Source organism: Tachysurus fulvidraco, chromosome 18, assembly GCF_022655615.1.
Source record: "Tachysurus fulvidraco isolate hzauxx_2018 chromosome 18, HZAU_PFXX_2.0, whole genome shotgun sequence".
NCBI lineage: Eukaryota > Metazoa > Chordata > Actinopteri > Siluriformes > Bagridae > Tachysurus > Tachysurus fulvidraco.
Genome location: NC_062535.1, coordinates 2,712,122 through 2,735,081, shown reverse-complemented (window position 1 = coordinate 2,735,081; position 22,960 = coordinate 2,712,122). Strand labels below are relative to the sequence as shown.

The 22,960-nt window shown below is 42.3% G+C and overlaps 1 protein-coding gene across 1 annotated transcript in view; it reads right to left on the bottom strand.

Moving 5' to 3' along the window:
* The window catches only part of LOC113661859 (E3 ubiquitin-protein ligase HECW2-like), a 22,599-nt gene extending 4,736 nt beyond the window's left edge, over positions 1-17,863 (bottom strand). Inside the window, 20 exon segments of the mRNA XM_047803657.1 lie at positions 1,523-1,636; positions 1,724-1,844; positions 2,688-2,797; positions 2,881-2,964; positions 3,227-3,323; positions 3,897-3,999; positions 5,069-5,203; positions 5,359-5,544; positions 6,917-7,038; positions 7,144-7,244; positions 7,727-7,869; positions 8,066-8,198; positions 8,261-8,837; positions 9,428-9,528; positions 9,849-9,991; positions 10,222-10,376; positions 11,644-11,724; positions 15,624-15,728; positions 15,883-15,992; positions 17,550-17,863. Of these exon segments, the coding sequence (XP_047659613.1) occupies positions 1,523-1,636; positions 1,724-1,844; positions 2,688-2,797; positions 2,881-2,964; positions 3,227-3,323; positions 3,897-3,999; positions 5,069-5,203; positions 5,359-5,544; positions 6,917-7,038; positions 7,144-7,244; positions 7,727-7,869; positions 8,066-8,198; positions 8,261-8,837; positions 9,428-9,528; positions 9,849-9,991; positions 10,222-10,376; positions 11,644-11,724; positions 15,624-15,728; positions 15,883-15,992; positions 17,550-17,848 (3,020 nt within the window). The 5' untranslated portion in view covers positions 17,849-17,863.
* Positions 17,864-22,960: the final 5,097 nt, after the last annotated feature.

The window sequence follows — 22,960 nt, the reverse complement described above, 5'->3', positions numbered from 1 at the left end:
TTCTTCCTTGCAGATCCTTTTCAGTTCTGTCAGGTTGGATGGTGAACATTGGTGGACAGCCAATTTCAGGTCTCGCCAGAGATGCTCAATTATGTTTAGGTCAGGGCTCTGGCTGGGCCAGTCAAAAATGGTCACAGAGTTGTTTGAAGCCTCTCCTTTGTTATTTTAGCTGTGTGCTTAGGGTCATTGTCTTGTTGGAAGGTGAACCTTCAGCCCAGTCTGAGGTCCTGAGCACACTGGAAGAGGTTTTCTTCCAGGATATCTTTGTACTTGGCCGCATTCATCTTTCCTTCAATTGCAACCAGTCGTCCTGTCCCTGAAGCTGAAAAACCACCATGTAGCTGCTGCCACCACCATGTTTCACTGTTGGGATTGTATTGAGCAGGTGATGAGCAGCGCCTGGCTGTCTCCACACATACTGCTTAGAATTAACGCCAAAAAGTTAAATCTTGGTCTCATCTGACCAGAGGGTCTTATTTCTCATAGTCTGGGACTCCTTCATGTGTTTTATGGCAAACTCTATGCGGGCTTTCATATGTCTTGCACTGAGGAGAGGCTTTCGTCTGGCCACTCTGCCATAGAGCCCTGACTGGTGGAAGGCTGCAGTGATAATTGACTTTCTGGAACTTTCTTCCATCTTCCTACTGCATCTCTGGAGCTCAGCCACAGTGATCTTTGGGTTCTTCTTTACCTCTCTCACCAAGGCTCTTCTCCTACAATTGGTCAGTTTGGCTGGACGGCCAGGTCTAGGAAGAGTTCTGGTCGTCCCAAACTTCTTCCATTTAAGGATTATGGAGGTCACTGTGCTCTTAGGAACCTTGAATGCTGCAGAAATTCTTTTGTAACCTTGGCCAGGTCCGTGCCTTGCCACAATTCGGTCTCTGAGCTCCTTGGGCAGTTCCTTCGACCTCATGATTCTCATTTTCTCTGACATGCACTGTGAGCTGTAAGGTCTTATATAGACAGGGGTGTGCCTTTCCTAATCAAGTCCAATCAGTTGAATTAAACACAGCTGGGCTTCGATGAAGGAGTAGAACCATCTCAAGGAGGATCAGAAGAAATGGACATCCTGAGAGTTAAATATGAGTGTCACAGCAAAGGGTCTGAATACTTATGACCATGTGATATTTCTGGTTTTTTTTCTGTCAAGATGGGGTGCTGAGTACATTAATGAGAAATAAAATGAACTTTTTTGTTTTAGCAAATGGCTGCAATGAAAAAAAAGAGTGAAAAATTTAAAGGGGTCTGAATACTTTCCGTACCCACTGTATGTACAGTATAATGTCTATAACTCCAGACGTTGTTATGCAGTATATATAAATATTGAGAAATGAGAAAATGATCTCAATAAATAGATACATAGATAGATAGATAGATAGATAGAGAAAGAAAGAAAGAAAGAAAGAAAGAAAGAAAGAAAGAAAGAAAGAAAGATATTGTAGTGATGTAGTAGGATAATTTTTCTTGTATTACAAGTTCATCATCAATACAGACAATGTGTGAGTAATATTTTTTTACTCACCCCTCCTCACCGACGAAGCTGACGTAAAGTTTACTTCGCTGCAAGTCCTTTCTGGAGTAACACATGATCTGGTTGAAGGCATCTTCCAGCAAGTGATCTCTGCGCATGATCAGTCTGAAACGAAACACAAATTCAGTGAGGACTGTATAATGACGTGTAAGTACACATTTATGTCACAGTTAAACATTTTCACATGCTTACTTGACTTTCCCCGGCCCCTGGCCATAGCCCTTGGTTTCAAGCTTGCGGTAGAAATTGCGGAGTTTGGCTTCGAAGTCTCGCTTGTAAGGCGCAGGAGCACGGGCGTTGGCTCGTTGTGTGCCTGAAAGAACGATTACATTTTATAGTATGGTTACATACTGTACAGTATGTGGTGACAAGAACACAATGGGAAGAGCTTCCAGTTAAACATGGAAACGTGAACTGCCCTATTGTAAAACTGAATAGGTTACAATGACTTATCACACAGAACAATAATCATACATGACTGAAAACAAAGGACTTCTAACATCCGGACAACGGACTTCTGCACCCTTGAGAACAAAAAGAGCTTGGAGATGGTTTTGAAGAGGAAAAGTGAATAAATGTCATATGGTTAATTTTACTTGTCCTACAAATTACTATGTTAATTTTTGTTTGTTAGTTTTGATTTTTTTTTATGTATTGTAGCTATTTTTGGACGAACGATTGTGTTATTTTCTGGTTGTAAAACAAGGATAATGTCGATGACTCAACGTTTGTAAATTCTTATTTGCATCCAAAAACTGGACTTTGTATTTTATTGTGTGTATAGCTGCAACATCCCATGGCTACATGTGGCAGCCTCTGAGTATTTCAGACCTGCATTGTAAAAGGTAAAATCATTACGACTCTATGGTCAATAAACCGAGTTTTGCTACAGCCAATAAGGTGCAGCAGGTGTTGGCTGACTAAACATTACCTCAGATTTACAATCATTTCCACATCATTAATGTTCTGTGGAAACGTGTGTGTTAGAGACGAAGGAAAGCGATCTTCCGAATAGACGTTAACCAGCTTCACTGATGATTTTTGTGACTCGTGACAGTCGTAATGCGATTTGTCAAGCAATTATCCAATCAGAGAATCATGTGGCAATAAAAGAAAAAAAATTTTTTGGAAGCGCCCTGTCGACAAAAACACTCACCAGGCGAGTTCTGCGGGGAAGAAACCGGAGAACCCCGTGGAGACTGACAGTAGCTGGGATGCAATAAGGCATGGGGGGGCACATACGACATCACTTCCTCTTCAAACAAGCTGAGGAATCAGATACGAGAGCGGTCATTCGCTGAACGCTGAGGAAGAGTTCGGCGAGATCACTCACCTCACAGGAAACTCACCTTAGCAAAATGACCAAATCTGCATCGCTGGAGAGTCGCACCAAGCCGGCCGCGCCCTCGTTCCGGATAAACTGCACCTTCTCCCTGCGAATACAAAAAACCCCCAAAAAAACAGGAATACGACATTTAGAACACAACATGTGAGTCTTCTAAACATAAGGAAATTAGAGATTCTGGTCAGAAAGTTATACTGACACAAAGCTATAACCGTACTGATGATGCTAACTAGCTAGCTAACCATCATGATCCAGACATCTACTGCGTATGCTACGTAGCTAGCTAACTCATTTGACAGGATTTCCTTGTGGGATTTTAAGCCATATTTATTGTATAATGGATTAAGTACCTGAGTGAGTGATTCCTACTGAACTCGGGCTGTCTCTCCTGCAGGATCTCAAATATGTTTGGCTGCCTTAAAAAGGCCACGATCTTATCGTTGTATGCTGCAAATACGAAATGCTGTATAAGTACATAAAATAACAAATAAAACCATTTCAAATAATAATAATAATAATAATAATAATAAGCCTTTAAATAATAAATGTCTGAATTAAAGATATACATCATACATCATCACTGCTCACTGGGTAGCAGGTCTCAGTCTAACACCTTCATTACTCAGACTGATTACAGTCATTAAAAATGCTTTGCTGATAGCATTAGACATCACATTATTATGTTGCCAAAGCTAGTGTACGTAGTTGTTGTGCTAACGCACATACGACACAGAACGATTACGATATAGCTCTATTTCACAAATTAAAGATGGCAATAAACCAAACTGTGCACTGGACGTGTCTACAGCATCTTCTTACAATAGACATAACCTGATAAAACATCATAAAGGATACTAAATTCATTGCTAGCAGCAAACGACGTACGTCACGGATGCCGTTCACGTACAGGGCTGTTAGCCAGCTTAGAAACAGAGAGATCTAGTATAGTCGAAATGAACCAGGTGAGACAACGAGTGTAAACAAAGCAATTACAAATTACACGTGAACAACTGAACATACCGACGGGTACCATGTCCTGGCAATGATTGCGTCCGGCAGCATTAAAAGTGTTGGTCAGCCGGGGCAGGACGGTAGGACCGGCGTGACGTGGATCATCGACCACCTGTAACACAGACGTACTTTTACTCATGACAGCACACTTTTTTACTTGCAGAGGATTACAGTTTGTTCATTTGAGATTTGAGCCTGCAGTACAAAGCCTAACACAATTTACAATCAAAAGCCCATCACGTTTTGTTCTACATCACTCCTGATCTAGTAAATACGAGCAGATACATTTATATTTCCATCATTTGGACAGTTAGCTGGTTAGCATTTGGTTCTCTGTCTGTACTATTTCATATGTGTTGATGCATTAATGCAGATCAGAACTTGTTGATTTCTAACGTTTATTTAGAAAGTCTCCAATTTTGCTTAATGTACAAAGAGTCAACAATAATTAAAGAGATCGCATTGTGTGCGGAGCGAATAATGAGTCAAATATTTTACGGTTGGTGTAATGAACAGTTTGGATATTCAGATGATCCTTTATTCATGTGGCTCAGGTAATAACTGATATAATTTTGTCTCATAGTTAGCATGATGTTAGAATAATGTGGGTGTGAACCTGGAGAAAGAGAGCTGTTGATGTGTGTGTGTGTGTGTGTGTGTGTGTGTGTGTGTGTGTGTGTGTGTGTGTGTGTGTGTGTGTGTGTGTGTGTGTGTGTGTGTGTGTGTGTGTGTGTGTGTGTGTGTGTGTATGTGTTTCTGTGCGAGAGAAGAGAGAGAGACACAGACGGAGAGAGAGAGAGAGGGAGAGAGAGAGGGAGAGACACAGACAGAGAGAGAGACAGAGAGAGGTTGATGCAGACAGAGAAAGAGACAGAGAGAGAGAGAGAGAGAGAGACAGTGAGAGACAGAGAGAGAGAGAGAGACAGTGAGAGAACAGAGAGAGGAGATCTGATATCCTCTCTACTTCTCCGCTTTCTCTCTCTCTCTTCTCTCCTCTCTTCTCTCTTTCCTCCTCTCTCTTTCTCTCCCTCCTCGCTCTTTCTCTCCCATCTCTCCTCTCTCTCTCCCTCTCTGCCTTCTCTCTTCCCTCTCTCGCTCCTCCCTTCTATATTTCTCTAATCCACCTCCTCTCTATCTCTCTCTTCTCTCTCTATCTCTATAGAGAGGCGTTTCTCTCTCACCTCTCCAGTGCTGTGGCTGCGCTGACGGCTCAGGTGCTGGCGATGAGCGAGCAGGCCGCTGGGCCGAGCACTTTGCAGAGGTAACCTCGGGTCTATGAAGGTGGTGGAGCGAAAGTTGTGGTCCACAAAAAACGTCTGGAGAAAAAAAGAAGGTGAGCTGGCAAAATCACACGGCCATTTTTGTTGCTTCAATAAACGTCTCGTACTCTGTGGTACTCGACGTATTAATGTAGCTCTGTAGCGATGAAGGAGAAGGTAAAGCCGAGCAGGAGATACAGGAGGACGCTCACCTTGCCCGTGTGGTCGTGTTTCATTTCCCAGCCACGTGGCAGCTCCAGTTGCTTGTTGGCGAAAAGGTTGAGGAAAGTCACCAGGTCTCGGTTGTGCTGGTAACGTTCGAAGTGGTGCGCATCACGCCGCACCTTACTGATCATGTGCTTCAGACACGTGTTACTCGTAAACATGCGGTAGGCACTCTAACAGGACAGGGGAACGAAACAGAGCTTCATATGTACAAGATTTCAAACATATCACGTCATTCAGCAGGTTCTCACTCGACATAAAGATGCTGGAGTATTTTTTATTGTTTTTTTTTTTAGTCTTTTGAAGTTAAACAGAAAAAAAGCACAAGACTAAATTAGTTGAATTAGTTACAGTATTTATATTTATTGAAGAATGACATCATACTTTTGTATCCATTTGGATTTAAACTTAAATGTGCGGTCTCTGTTGTTTGAGAAATGCTTCAGAAAACTGAGTCGGGACGACAAACTAAACAAAAATCAAAACAAACGTGTAGCCAATAAGCAGAAAGGGGCGGGGCTTGTCGATATGGACGGAGAGAGTGTTCAGTGCGCATGTGTGACATTAGCAGAAAGAGGTTTTAACATTGACATGGAGGATAAAAACAAAGAAAGAAAGAGAAGAAAGGCTTACGATAAGGACAAGAAGTAGGACGTGTTAATATAGGATCAGCTTTCCAGCGCTGGAGAGAACTGAAGGAGCAGGAAGTTGGCCACATATTCACAGGTTGGAGTTTCCCGAGTCAATAACTCCTGAGCTAAACGCTGTTACTACACAAATAACACCTCTTTTCTATCGTAGTAATGTAGAGAGGCAGCTACAACCGCGTTTTGTGTAGTAACAGCGTTTAGCTCAGGAGTTATCGACTCGGGAAACTCCGACCTGTGAATATGTGGCCGACTTTACTTAAGACGCCGAGGCGCTTTTTTCCTTCTCGATAGGTGAGTAACGTTGGTTTTGCTTTGTTACACAGAACTAATATATGCCTTTGTCCTTTACATGATTATGCTTGTGTGGCATTTTTGCTTGTTTGTTTATCTACAATCGTATTGTTCTTCCCTTCAGCTATGATAAAGACACGTTTCTTTCTGTTAGTCGCCTGGGTTACGTATGTATGTGTGGGCGGAGCTATCGATACAGGGGTGGGACCCATTTGGGTTAGGGGTGTGTTTGTTTTGGTGATTTTATATGTCAAATATCGGAGACCCCACCTTTAATGATGTGGAACATCTAATAAACAAGTCAGTCCCTTTTATGGCTTTTGTTTGTCTGTCTGCAGATCATCTCCATGGCTAAACTGACAGACATGGGAAATCACTGTATTGTACTGAATCTGAGGCAGTGCGAGATCTTTTGTAGGGCTACAGATTCTATACAGAAGTACTGTTTAAACAAACGGGTTCTGGCTCTGAGGTTCTGATCCGTATCACTCTCATGAGACTGCTCATTAGCAGGGGCTGGTTTTTGTGTGGAGCAGCGAAAACCTGCCTAAAAATAAAACCCCACCACCCTACCATAAGCTCCAGAGCAGAGAGAAGGACTCACATGGTTGGAGTGGAGTACGCTAAAGAAGTCGGGGCTGGTGAGAAATTTGGCGCTGGGCGACTGTAGTAGCGAGAGACGTGAGCAGTAGTTAGCAGATCCAACCGCTACATCCCTGCGGTACTCTGGATGACAAAAGATGATAATAAAATAATAAAATGTGTTTTGTTTCACCGTAACGGTATGTAAACGTTTATGATAGTGCACCATGTCAGTGTGTGTCTTTGTACCAGGAATGGTGTGATGCATCAGGTCTGTGTCGTCTGAAGGCATCTCTGCTGCCTGCTCCTCTGTGCGCTCGTTGGTTATTGTTCTCCGGATGCTCTGATACCTGAGTGTGAGTGAAAGAATGACCAGAAAATATTATAATAGTTCATCTGTATTATCAGGGTGAGAAAGTGAGAGTTAGTCCGAATCTCCTCAGTGCTTTGTGATCAACTTAATGTGTGTGTGTCTGTGTGTTTGTGTGTGTTTGTGTCTGTGTGTGTCTCTGTGTATGTGTGTGTGTATGTGTCTGTATGTGTGTGTGTGTGTCTGTGTCTGTATGTGTGTGTGTCTGTGTTTGTGTGTTTGTGTCTGCGTGTGTCTCTATGTCTGTATGTGTCTCTATGTGTGTACTGTATGTGTATGTGTATGTGTGTATGTGTCTGTATGTGTGTGTCTGTGTTTGTGTGTGAGTCTGTATGTGTGTGTGTATGTGTGTGTCTCTATCTGTGTGTGTCTGTGTGTGTGTGTGTGTGTGTGTGTATGTGTGAGTGAGAGAGAGAGACAGAGAGAGAGAGAGAGAGAGAGAAAGAGAGAGAGAGCACATACCGGCGGTTCAGTTGCTCCATCTGCTGGATGGAATTGGACCTCTGCAGGACTTGAGGAGCAGCCGGAGCAGTGGGCCGCTGCCAGGTGGTGGTTCTGTTCACATGATCCACATAAAAGATTCTCCCATGGCTGTCAATGCGGGCCTCCTAGTCCACACACACACACACACACACACACACACACACACACACACACACACACACACAGAGATTAGAGTTTTAAAGCAAACACTTACATGTAATAAACTCATCATCCAAACGGCTACCTGCAACATGACTATATGATTTATTCCAAAATGTTTTTATAGTTACGTTCAAAGTTGCAGAACTTTACACACACACACTCACTTGGTGGTAGCGGTTCGTCCACTCTCTGGTAGCGGCTGATGTCATGACGCACCGCTGGAAGAGAGCGGACGGGTTGATGACCGTTCACCTGAGCGCTGGCTTCTAAAGGATCACATCCACATCTTCTAATCACACGAATTCCACCACATTATATTAAAACAAACAACAATAAACAGAAACTTCATACCTAACTCCCCGTCCGTTTCCTTCCTGGCTCCCTTCCACTTCGCCGTTTTGGGCCTTCGCAGTACCGCTAGCCGACTGTGAAGGCGCTGTGTCTTCACTAGCAGTGGGACTCCTCTCTCCCTCTGTCTTACACCCCTCCATCTACTCCTGTTCAGATGCGACTCCATTGGCCATCCCTAGACTGACGTGTGCTTCCTTGTCTTCATCCGAGTCGATGTGCAGCATCGCGTTGAGCCGCGTATCAGTGGGGAAGCTGGAACGCAGTTTAGGTGACGCCGCTCCAAGGGGTCGATCTCCAGGACCATTCGGAGCCTCAGTGGTGTCTAGATAATCATTGAGAGATGTCTGCCTCTGGGCGTGTCCTAAATCGATGACTACGTCCCTAAGATTGCGCTCTTCGTCAGGTTCCGACGGACCGTCGTCAGTCCTAAAGGTCTCGTTATGGATAGAACCCTCAGAGCAGGTTGGAGATGCAGTTCTGGGGATGCGGACAGATGGAGGGACCACGTCCTCGTCATCAGAGGGGCTGCCCGGGTCTCCGTTCACAGAAGCAGCCCCCAGGAGGGAGCCCATAATATCTGATCAAGTGATAATAAATACATTAGCAATGATGTACGTCTAGTAACCTACTTACACACAATTATACGCTCCGACTCCTGCTATTCCTACATGATTTGCTTTCCTTATTCACTGCCACATGTTTGTCCCCACATTTATACAGACATACACTTCCACCTACACTCACACACACACAAACACACACTCAATCCCAAACTTACACTCGCCTTCATTCCCTTACATTCTGTCCCAGATAAAGATTCTTCCTCTCTTATGTTCTGTTACTCATTCAGTTTGACAAATATTCCCTATTTGTTTAGCCCCATTAACACTGTTCCAGTCAATATGCTCTATTTGTTTACTGTCACTGTTTCAGCCCTGTTGCTTTAGCCTCTCTCTCACTCAGCACCACTGCGTCTTCTTTCACACCCATTGGGTCATTTCTCACTTGTTTACGTTATTTATTTCGCCCTACTGTTTCACACCCACTGGTTCAGTCCCATTCGTGGACTCCCACTGGATCATACCCCCCCCCCCCCCCCCGAACCCCCATTGGTTTAACCCTTATTGATTCCTATTGTTTCAGCTGCTCTTGCTCACTCCTACTCACCCTCGTGTCCAGTAGATGTGATCTCCACCCTGAACTGAAGCTGACCACTTACATGGTCCGTGGGCAAACGGCGACACAAAGTATAGCTTACAGGCTGATCCCTGGTCAAACACACACACACACACAAACACACACACATATATACACACACATACACACACACAAACACACACACACATATATACACACACACACAAACACACACACACACAAACACACACACACATACAAACAAACACGCAAACAAACACACAAACACACACACACACAAACACTCACACATATACACACACATACACAAACACACACATACACACACAAACATGGCAACAACGTAATATTAATATACAATAAAATTAACAGTGGAATCTACAAATCTTTTTAAAGATAATATATTTATAGTCAGTGCTCTGTGACGAACCCCGCCGCATGTCTCTCCAGAAGTCTCTGCACAAGTATGGTCAGCTGACCCAAAAAGCGCTTGATGATTGGCCGACTTTTAGCAAATTTGTCCTTCACCTCGATCTCCAGAACATCGGTCATGAGTGCGACGAAGGTGTATTTCTACAAGAGGACAGACAATGTAATAAAGATATAAACTGCGGTCATTTATGCATACACAACTACAGAAATCTGGAACAGCATTAAAACTCAAACTAATCCGTCCCTGATACAACTTTTAGATTAGAGAGCCATTAATAGTCATTTTTAATAAGTATGCAAAAGCAGACATGTACTTTTTAACCTGTTTTCATTTAACGTGCGTTACATATAACGCACTCTCCATGCCACACAGGGTTGGTGGTGTTGGAGATGATGGAGGCTCGTCTCTCTTGGCCGTGGTGTGTGAAGGCAGGAAAGCCGCTGCGTTTTCCAGGCTGGATGCTCATCTTCAGATACGGGTCCGGATTAAAGAACATGCCTTTCTTAAGGCCCTGAGCTCTGATGTCTTCAAAACACACAGACACACACATTATCAAAGTTGAACATGGAGTGTAAATTAAATTGAATATATAAAACACCTCAGAAACATTGGATAAAATAGTCTTATTATTATAGATTATTATTATTTATATTAATTTGTATTATATCAGGGGGGCACAGTGGCTTAGTGGTTAGCACATTCGCCTCACACCTCCATGGTTGGGGGTTCGATTCCCGCCTCCGCCTTGTGTGTGCGGAGTTTGCATGTTCTCCCCGTGCCTCGGGGGTCTCCTCCGGGTACTCCGGTTTCCTCCCCCGGTCCAAAGACATGCATGGTAGGTTGATTGGCATCTCTGGAAAATTGCCCGTAGTGTGTGAGTGTGTGAGTGAATGAGAGTGTGTGTGTGCCCTGTGATGGGTTGGCACTCCGTCCAGGGTGTATCCTGCCTTGATGCCCGATGACGCCTAAGATAGGCACAGGCTCCCCGTGACCCAAGAATAGTTCGGATAAGCAGTAGGAAATGAATGAATGAATGTATTATATCACCAATTAAAGGTGGGGTCTCCGTTGTTTGAGAAATGCTTCAGAAAACTGCGTTGGGCTGCCAAACAAAACAAAACAAACGTGTAGCCAATGAACAGAAAGGGGCGTGTCTTGTCAATATGGGCGGAGAGAGTGTTTAGTGCACATGTGTGACATTAGCAGAAAGCGGTTTTAACATTGACATGGAGGATAAAATCAAAGAAAGAATGTGAAGAAAGGCTTACGATAAGGACCAGAAATAGGACGTGTTAATATAGGATCAGCTTTCCAGCGCTGGAGAGAACTGAACATCTTCCGTGTGAAACAGAGATAAACCTTTCACGGTACAACACAGTATTACAAAAACACATTTGTATTACCATAGTATTACTCATTGTGTTCATTTATTGATAAAAATATCCCCTCGGTCAGCTGCTTCAGCAGGTTCCGCCATAATACTTGTCTGCGTTATACTTGAGTTATACTTGTCTGGTGTATGTGTGGGGCGGAGCAATAAAAACAGGGGTGGGACCCATTTGGGTTAGGGGTGTGTTTGTTTTGGTGATTTCAAATGTCAACATTGGCTTTCAAACAATGAAGACCCCACCTTTAAATCTGCAAGTAATCACGCGTTTGCTTTTAACTTGTATTGACACTCTTTGTCCACAGGGAGGCAGTGCAGACATGCAGGACGCATGTGTAGGTGTAAATGTGCAAGCTTTTACACAAAAAGTGTTATTTTTATTTTTTAATTCCTGGTTCTAGCTACCTGATAAAGTGAAGCTGACGAGTTTCCGGCAATGCAAGAAAGAAAGAAAGAAAGAAAGAAAGAAAGAATCTAAACACACAGCTACACCCTTTCTTGTTTTTTTTCCCCTCCATGATGGAGAGTTGACTCGTAGAAATCGTCCTTCACACTGAAAGACGGACTTCACTAAGCTCGGACCATCTTGACACACGGTATAATAAATCACAGCAGCCTGGCTGTTCACCAACGTAACACAATTCACAGGATTAGTGCGCAGACGTTTCATATAAAATGAATTTGTGCCAGTTGCTTTCAAGGCACACGGGGATAGATGAGGAGAGGGAGGAAGAGGGAGGAAAAGGGAGGAAGGAGATGATTACAGTTCATTTAGTGCAAATTATTTAACTGCAGTGCACTTGCACGTTTATACAACTCACGGACTCCGTATTTGTAAGTAAGCTGCATGTAAGTGCGTAAATACACAAAAATATTATGCATCTCTTTTTAATTAGAATAAAATAGAAGCCTTTCTTTGTCACATTTCCATTACAGCACAGTGAAAGTCTTTCTTCCCAAATCACAGCGCAGGGTCAGTTAGGGTTAAGGGCCTCACTCAGGGGCCCAACAATGGCAGCTTGGCAGTGCTGGGGCTTGAACAAGCCTCCAATCAACAACCCGGAGGCGTGTCCTATGTATCTGTCATTCAAGGAGGCGTGTCCTATGTATCTGTCAGTCAAGGAGGCGTGTCCTATGTATCTGTCAGTAAAGGAGGTGGGTCCTATTTATCTGTCAGTGAAGGAGGTGTATCCTATGTATCTGTCAGTAAAGGAGGCGTGTCCTATGTATCTGTCAGTGAAGGAGGTGTATCCTATGTATCTGTCAGTAAAGGAGGCGTGTCCTATGTATCTGTCAGTGAAGGAGGTGTGTCCTGTGTATCTGTCAGTAAAGGAAGCGTGTCCTATGTATCTGTCAGTTAGTTAGTTGCTATAATTTACTGCCATGTCAACTACTGAGGCTATCATCATGAACGGTTAATAAGAACTAAAATATCTGTCAGTAAAGGAGGCGTGTCCTATGTATCTGTCATTAAAAGAGGCGTGTCCGATGTATCTGTCAGTAAAGGAGGCGTGTCCTATGTATCTGTCAGTAAAGGAGGCGTGTCCTATGTATCTGTCAGTAAAGGAAGCGTGTCCTATGTATCTGTCAGTTAGTTAGTTGCTATAATTTACTGCCATGTCAACTACTGAGGCTATCATCATGAACGGTTAATAAGAACTAAAATATCTGTCAGTAAAGGAGGCGTGTCCTATGTATCTGTCATTAAAAGAGGCGTGTCCGATGTATCTGTCAGTAAAGGAGGCGTGTCCTATGTATCTGTCAGTAAAGGAGGCGTGTCCTATGTATCTGTCAGTAAAGGAAGCGTGTCCTATGTATCTGTCAGTTAGTTAGTTGCTATAATTTACTGCCATGTCAACTACTGAGGCTATCTTCATGAACGGTTAATAAGAACTAAAATATCTGTCAGTAAAGGAGGCGTGTCCTATGTATCTGTCAGTAAAGGAGGAGTGTCCTATGTATCTGTCATTAAAAGAGGCATGTCCAATGTATCTGTCATTAAAGGAGGCGTGGCCAATGTATCTGTCAGTAAAGGAGGCGTGTCCTATGTATCTGTCAGTAAAGGAGGCATGTCCTGTGTATCTGTCAGTGAAGGAGGCGTGTCCTATGTATCTGTCAGTAAAGGAGGCGTGTCCTATGTATCTGTCAGTAAAGGAGGTGTGTCCTATGTATCTGTCAGTAAAGGAGGCATGTCCAATGTATCTGTCAGTAAAGGAGGCGTGTCCTATGTATCTGTCAGTAAAGGAGGCATGTCCTGTGTATGTGTCATTAAAGGAGGCGTGTCCTATATATCTGTTATTAAAGAAGGTGTGTCCTATGTATCTGTCAGTCCTAATAAAGGAGGTGTGTCCTATGTATCTGTCAGTCCAATTGAAGGAGGCATGTCCTATGTATCCGTCAGTCCTAATGAAGGAGGCATGTCCTATGTATCTGTCAGTCCTAGTGAAAGATGCGTGTCCTATGTATCTGTCAGTCTAATTGAAGGAGGCGTGTCCTATGTATCTGTCAGTCCAATTTAAGGAGGCGTGTCCTATGTATCTGTCAGTCCTAATAAAGGAGGTGTGTCCTATGTTTGTCAGTCCTAATGAAGGAGGCGTGTCCTATGTATCTGTCAGTCCAATTTAAGGAGGCGTGTCCTATGTATCTGTCAGTCCTAATAAAGGAGGTGTGTCCTATGTTTGTCAATCCTAATGAAGGAGGCGTGTTCTATGTATCTGTCAGTCCAATTGAAGGAGGCGTGTCCTATGTATCTGTCAGTCCAATTGAAGGAGGCGTGTCCTATGTATCTGTCAGTCCTAATGAAGGAGGCGTGTCCTATGTATCTGTCAGTCCTAATGAAAGAGGCGTGTCCTATGTATCTGTCAGTCCTAATGAAGGAGGCGTGTCGTATGTATCTGTCAGTCCAATTGAAGGAGGCGTGTCCTATGTATCTGTCAGTTCTAATGAAATAGGCATGTCCTATCTATCTGTCAGTCCTAATGAAAGAGGTGTGTCCTATGTATCTGTCAGTCCTAATGAAAGAGGCGTGTCCTATGTATCTGTCAGTCCTAATGAAGGAGGCGTGTCCTATGTATCTGTCAGTCCTAATGAAGGAGGCGTGTCCTATGTATCTGTCAGTCCTAATGAAGGAGGCGTGTCCTATGTATCTGTCAGTCCTAATGAAGGAGGTGTTGTTTCTATGTATCAATTCTACTGAAGTGTTTCTTTGTATTTGTCAGTTCTAATAAAGTTGTTGTCTCTGTACCTGTCAGTTTGAGCGAAGGAGGCATGTCTTTTGTATCTGTCAGTCCTAGTGAAGTGGGCATGGTCTCTGTATAAGTCAACAAACCACAATGTATCAAATATTCAAAGAATCCAATTAACCAGCTTGAACACTGTGTGTGTGTGTGTGTGTGTGTGTGTGTGTGTGTGTGTGTGTGTGTGTGTGTAAGAGAGAGAGAAAAAACTTAGTGTTGTGTACGCCTCTCTTAAGTGCACATCTAAGTGTTTCAGGGGTGGAGTGGGGGGGGCAGGAGCTGGAGAATTCTCGGCATGCCAGTGAATCTTATACAGTCTCTGTGGAACTGGCCAACACTCACCACATCACACACATGCAACATTATGCACTGAGCTCCTTAAATCGCTCAATTAAAGCATCCATGAAGACAAATAATCCTAGTACAGTATGTATGATGTATAAAAGATAACCCCATTTTGCCTTGTATGGTTCGAGGCTTGATTTGGGAAACAGATTTTTCTCAGTAGAAGATGGTGAAGCATTCTTTACAACCTCCATGTGGGTAAGATTTGAGAAGGTTCTAACACTTTTGCATCATATACTCATTGTCACCTTAGGGGATGTTCCTGGCTCTGGAAGGTAAGAGCAGATTTTCAGGTGAAAATCCCTTACACAACACAGCAGGGCCACAGCAGTGTCATCCATATGAGGATGGGTTCCCCCTTGAGTCCGGTTCCTCTCAAGGTTTCTTCCTTTACCAATTTAAGGGAGTTTTTCCTTGCCACTGCTGCCTGAGTCACCTCAGACTTGCTCATAGGGGAATAAATACATACACACTGTGAACTATATACATCTAATAATAATCTAGAATTTTTATTCTGTTAATTCTTATTTCTTTTATTATTCGTTATTTCCTTTATCATTAATTATGTTTACCTTCTGCTCTGTGTTTATGTTCTGTAAAGCTGCTTTGAGACAATGTCTATTGTAAAAAGCGCTATACAAATAAACTTGAATTGAATTGAATTGAATTGAACACAGCAGGGCCTGAGGGATAATCATATAAACACACACATACACACACTCACCAGCACACACACACACACACACACACACACACACACACACACACACACACACACACACACACACACACACTCACATAAACACACACTCACCAGCACACCAGGGTTCTTTACAGTGATGCAGGGTGTCATTGCTCTTAAAGCTCCACTCACTCCATGATAATACTTGAAGCGGATTTTGGTCTCAGCTGTGTGCATACACACAAAAACACATACATTATATACTGTATATATATTAAAATAGATTAAAATACCAATAAAATCAAGTTGTATTATGTTTAGACCACAGCCATTACAAGGCTGCTTTAAACTGAAATGCTGAAAATAATAAAATCCACTCACGCTCCATGAAATAAGGCCCGGCCTCCAGCCTCCAAACGATCTTTCCCTTCTGTGTCCCATTGACGCTGCGGTTCTTTGAGTCCCACACATTAGCTGGACATGTTTCATCGGAGGGGGGAACCCCAAACACACAAGTTTGAATCATAATCATAATTTTTGGGTTCATGACAAATAAAAACACAACGGTAGTATACTGATACAACAACACAATGTACTTTTAGGTCTGTAAATACAGCAGATTTGCACTAATCATGAGGAATGGGTGTGTGTTCGCTGTTAGCGCTGTGCTCCTACACGCCTCCAGCCGACTCCCATCTGTCTGACTCTGCTGAACGCTCACTGTGCCAGCAGATCTCTACAGTGTCACATTAACACTCAATGAATACTGCATAGAAGTCAAACGTACAATACACGTGTGTGTGAGAAATACAGAGCTGCGATGCTGAATAAACCCTGCCTTGTACACTCATACAGCAAGGCGTTAATTATAAGACACGTTAGGTTGGGTCTCTGTTGTTTGAAAGCCAATGTTGACATTTGAAATCACCAAAACAAACACACCCCTAACCCAAATGGGTCCCACCCCTGCCCTGTATCGATAGCTCCGTCCACACATACATACGTAACCCAGGCAACTAATGGAAAGAAACGTGTCTTTATCATAGCTGAAGGGAAGAACAAAGGATTGCAGATAAACAAACAAGCAAAAATGACACACAAGCATAATCATGTAAAGGACAAAGGCATATATTAGTTCTGTGTAACAAAGCAAAACCAACGTTACTCACCTATCGAGAAGGAAAAAAGCGCCTCAGCGTCTTAAGTAAAGTCGGCCACATATTCCCAGATTGGAGTTTCCCGAGTCAATAACTCCTGAGCTAAACGCTTTTACTACACAAAGTAGTGTAGTAACAGCGTTTAGCTCAGGAGTTATTGACTCGGGAAACTCCAATCTGTGAATATGTGGCCAGTTCTCTCCAGCGCTGGAAAGCTGATCCTATATTAACACGTCCCACTTCGTGCCTTATCGTAAGCCTTTCTTCTCTTTCTTTCTTTGTTTTTATCCTCCATGTCAATGTTAAAACCGCTTTCCAATGTCACACTTGCACACTGAACACTCTCTCGACCCATATTGACAAGACATGCCCCTTTCTGCTCATTGGCTACACGTTTCTTTTGATTTTTTTTTTGTTTGTCGTCCTGACTCAGTTTTCTGAAGCATTTCTCAAACAACTAAGACCCCACCTTTAAATGGCTTGAATAATAATTCAATAAGCAGGTAAGGAGCTTTTTTTACGTTTCCACCATTAAAGATGTAGAAACCCAAAATAAAGCAAAACAAACTATACATAGCATAGAGCTTAATGCATTTGCAAAGCAAATTCTTTTGGTAAAGAAAAAACAATATTGCTGTGCAAATGCATTAAGCTATGCGATGTAAAGTTTGTCGCAAGACCAAAGACTTATCTGAAAATTGTGTGTTCGTTGTGTAATTACTTGTAGTAACTTGTGATTGCCATAAACAGCATTGAATATTATTTTTAAATATAACAAAGTCACTGAATGACATTTTCTTTTTCACCCTCTGCATGTCTGCTATACAAATATTAACCAGCCACAAAACTGGTACAAATCCCCAAACTAAGCATGTGTACTAAATCTCACCAATGTGGTAAAGCCCGATCCAGTCTGTGGCGTCCACCTCCTCCTTGATGTCCCAAGAGATGACGACGATTTGTCCTCTTCCCAGGGTGAACTGATTGGTGGAGGCAGTAAGGGAGGAGCGGCTGTCTGATGTAACCAGGTCCGTATCACCGTTGGCCCGTTGCAGACTCACTGCGGTGCCTCCTCTAGATGTTCCAACATTGCCACTTCCGCACAGGTTTTCCGGGCCCAGTGTGTATTGCATGTGTGGATTACGCCTTCACACCACAAGAAGGTGCTCTCGTGCTGTGCTGGTGGCCATGGAAGGGTGGGGGCTGTGGTGACTAGGGTTATGGTGGGGAGAAGGGATGGGTTGGGAAACATTCAACCGAACAGAGACCGGGACTTACTGAACCCTCATGCAGAGCAGTGCTTGTGGTAATGCAGATCTACATCTTACAAGTTCAGCCATATTCAGTGGCTTCATGAAATGACAGAACCAATAGAAATGATGAGCTTCAGGTACTGTCCAGATGCCATTTCCTGTCAAATTTGTTAAAAATTCTGCAACAAGCCACTGAGTCAAGAAAGGCAACAGTGAGAAATGTTGATCAACCTGATCAATTAAGGTCCTTGTGGTCCACGTTGTGGTCTCAAAGTGACACATTCAAGCAGATACCTAAAAGACAAAAGAGAAAAAAATGGGTAAGGTTTTCATACTGAGGGTGAACTAGGTGCGATTTACAAATGACCTGTTAATGATGATGATGATACAAACAATCCTGCATGTGCCACTGTACAATCCCCTGCCAAATGGCAAGAGTCAATTATATTCAATGAACTGTTAACAACTTTGGCAATGAATCGCATTGTGCATCTTATGAGAAATCTTTTTCTGCAGAAAGCAACAGGATAAAAAAGAAAAGCTCTAGCACAACTCTTCTGGAAATAATAGTGAACAGAGAAAATTCGTAAGATACACAAACAGCAGCAGTAGTTGATGACTACTGTAATCTGTTTCCTTTTTTGAAGGAGTCGAAAGGGCATTAGATGGCTAGAGAGGTGGAGGGATAGAGGCCATAATCTATTACAGTATCTGTGGAGAAGACAACTAACCTGTCCGATCAACTGAATGGCTGCCTTTTCTCCATCCATCCAGGCACCCATCAACCCAACCATCCATCCATTTACTTGAAACCAAACCTGAAGCATTGCTTGCTCAGTATTTTATTCCATACTTGGTCTACACTTTTATAGTTTCTCCATCTATGCATCCATTCGTCCATCAATCCATCCATCAATATGCCCAAAACTCTACCTGTAGCCTCACTTGTACAAAATCTTCTGACCTACTAGGCATAAGCACTATTCGGACGGGATTAGTTGTACGTGGGGACGTGGGCGTAAAGTAATTATTACCAGAGCTTCTCGGTGATTTTAGTCCCGTCCGAATGTGCCATCTTGGTAATCATTACGGACAATGTCTGTAAAGATTACGGCAACTTTTACCTTCTGTATAAAGGTCCGGAAAATTACCTCAGGTAATACTAATCCTGCCCGAAAAGACCCGCTGTAAATATGTACGGTAAAATTCTGTCATTTCCTGTTTAAAAGTAGTTTTTGGCACGTTTTTCAAGCATGAAGACGCCAAGTTTTCTGTTTGCGCACGTGATAACAGGAAGCAACGTCATACGCACATGACGACAAGGAGGTTACTGTGGTGTGTAAAGCGAGTTACCCCTCCAACTTCTGTTAGTATTACTGAGATGTCTTGTCCCGTGCGAATTGTTTTTTTTAATATTACAGACGTCCTGAGGTAAAATTGCATTACTCCACGTCCCCACGTAGAACTAATCCCGTCCGAATAGTGCTATAGACGCCTTCCTATTTATCTGCACATCTGTCTACTTCTCCATTCACCCCTTCATCCAACCATCCATTTAATCAATTACATAAAAACCCACCCTGAGGCACAATATGTACAGAATCTTCTGCCCTGCTTGGCCAACACCTCAGAAATTATGTTCTAAGCTGTCTGTTTATGTGTCTGTTTCATCACGTATCCATCTAACCACCATCGAACATTGACCCCTCACTGCATCTACGTACCCAAAACCCATTCCAAAGCATTTTCCAGAATTTAAGGACCTACTTAGGGCTGGGAGATAAAACGCTAACGATATGTGTCGCGATAGACACGTGATCGATATCAATAAAAAATGTGTTCGATAAAATGTTCAATATAAACAGAGGTTGTGAAGCAAGTTTGGTTGCATTAACAAAGGCACTCGCTCTCTGGTAACCTAGCAACGTAGGGAGTGACACGCTAACAGCCAATCATGTAACAGTATCATGTTTGGTTGTGCCATATCCTCGTCTCATGCCGGTCTGCTGGATTCCTCTTCAGTAACCGGCAACTGATGAGCAGAAAATGAGCCGCAGCGAGCAGCTACTTTTTCATATTTCTGCAGGTTTTATATTACACACAATGTTACTGTAGTGTATCAGGTTTGTGTTTTAAATTACAGATGTATCTCAATCTACCAGGTTTATTTCTCTTCACAAAACACTGCACATATTTTACACACTTTACACTAAATTCTCACTGCACTAAATTCTCCGGTATATTGTGTTAATATCACTGGTGTCCTCCCTCTCGTTATTTTCCTCCTCTCTAACAAGGTAAGTCCTTCTACCTTTCTCTTTTCTTTTTCCTTTCTGTCCTTTGAATGGAGACTTTTGGTAGGCCGCAGCAGCCTGTTTTGCCCTGCATGCTCGTTTTATATGACCACGCTTTCCACACTTATGGCAGCGCTCATTGGAAAACTTAAATTCCTCTGGAGCATGTTGTCCTTTGCACCTATAGCACTTTTTCTTAGATACATAGACTTTATGCAGTGATGTTGGTCCTTTAAATGCCTTCATATTTTGTACTGCCTCCTTGATTCCATGAAAACCTTTCACATTATTGTTTGCTGACTGCAGGCCATGACCCATGGGATTACTGTGGATAGAACCACTCGGGGTCTTTGAACTGTTGTTGTGTCAGTCAGAGTTGTGCTCGGGTCTTTATCGGTGAACATTTGAAGACTTTCGCAGAAAGGAATTAGTGCTGGGTCTGTTGTGAACTCAGAAATGATGCTGACCTGTTTATGTTCCTCGGGAGCTCTTGGTTGCTTAATTCCACTCAACTACAAACCGTTGTAGAAAGGACATTATTTATATTTGTATTATTTCCTGTCCAGTGTCACCCAAATGAGAATGAGGTTCCCTTCTGAGTCTGGTTCCTCTCAAGGTTTCTTTCTCATATCATCCCAGGAAGTTTTTTCTTACGACCCTCACCTCAGACTTGATCATTAGGGATAGATGCTAAATGCTTAATTTTAAACTTCACCATTTTTATTCTGTTTCTGTACTTCAAGCTGCTTCAAGACAATGTGAATTGTTATGATGTGAAAAGTGCTATACAAATATATTGAATTTAAAAATGTCTTGATGTAGACCAAAACCCACAAAGCCCCATGTCCTGTGTCTTGAAGACTTCCTCAGAGCACCTCTTAAGGACCTTTCCAAAAATGCTAAATAAATGTTACCTCCTCAAGAACTAGATTAGATTACCTCCTCAGATTAATTGCTCTCCTAGTATTTCCTGAGGACAGAGAGATACACGTGACAAAAATATGGGTTCACCACATGCAGTGCAGCATTTAAGAACATATTCACACACTGGCCACCTAAGTTTGAATTTATTCATAGTCATATGTATTCAATTATTTATACGTAAGGTAAAAAATAACATTTGCTTGTTCAAGTTCACATCATGCTTCATGTTTATAGAAAAAAAAATATCTCTTTTATATTGCTCGTCTCCGATCTTCTCTCACCATAGCTGATACTGAAACCTTAATTCATGCACTAATCACTTCACGTCTGGACTATTGCAATGCCTTATTTCTTGGTCTTCCAAAAAAACTTATGGCAAGATTACAGTATGTTCAAAACTCAGCAGCAAGAGTTCTCACCTCCACTAGGCGCTCTGCTCACATTACTCCACTGCTTCATGACCTTCACTGGCTACCTGTAGCATCACTTTAAGGTATTGCTTCTAACGTTCAAAGCATTAAATGGTCTTGCTCCCCAATATCTGGCAGACCTACTTTCCCCTTACCGCCCTGTCCGGTCCCTTAGATCAGCTGAACTTGGTTTGTTGTCCATCCCTTCTTTCGGTCTGTCTACTGTTGGTGGAAGGTCATTTAGTATAAATGCTCCTCAATTATGGAATTCGCTGCCTCCTACACTACGAAACATCACATCTGTGGGTGCATTTAAGTCCCAGTTAAAAACATATCTATTTAACAAGCATTTCGGATAAGGCAATTATATGTATTATGTGTTGTGTATATGTAAGTGTCTGAATGTACTGTATTTGTGAAATGTAAAGCGACCTTGAGCTATGGAAAGGCGCTATATAAATAAAACTTCTTCTTCTTCTTCTTCTTCTTCTTCTTCTTCTCCTTCTTCTTCTTCTTCTTCTATTAAATCCACCTCAGCTAGCAGTCATCTCTGCGTGCGGTCATCATTCACTCCACAGACGAGTCTATCTCACAGCATTTGTGGAAGCATGGCCCTGTATTCACAATGCTGTGCCAGTCTTTTCAACGATGCCACAAAATCAGTCAAAGTCTCACCATTTTATTTCATTAGCAGTAGTCAGTTTACCTTGAGAACGGCCTTACCAGTCAACCAGCCCTCTAACAGGAGACCCTTTTAATCCTTGTCACCAATTATGTAATATCTTGTAAGGCAGGGAATAGGGAGGCAGGAGTATAAACTTATGTCTTTTATTTGATAAAATGCAGAAACAACATCTCACTCTGCCCAGGACAACAACCACTACACACATTCCCTGTGCGGTGACTACTTGTGAACTGAGGCCCTCTAGTGGTCATAATACTTAGTAAACAGCATAGATCACTACAGGTGACAGCCAGGATAATAGAAGTGAAATCTAAAACCGAATTATAAATAATCTAATTATTATTATTATTATTATTATTATTATTATTATTATTATTATTATTATTATTATTGTACACTCTTAACAAGTCATTCCACTGCAGAATTTTAAAGAAATTGTTATTGAAGCAGCTTCTTGTTGTGATTTCAATGTTCCCCTATACTCAGAATAATAAAGAATATATGACACCTGAGATATATATGACAGGCTCCCCATGACCCGAGTAGTCCGGATAAGCGGTAGAAATGAATGAATGAATGAATATTTGATTCCTGTCTCATGTTATTTGGTTTCTGGCTTTGTCGCTTGTGCTACAAATGACACCAGTACTTTTTGTTTTTGCAATTAATTATAATTGCAATGTAACACTTGTATTATAACAATTGTATTATTTTTTCAATATACTCTTAAATGTAT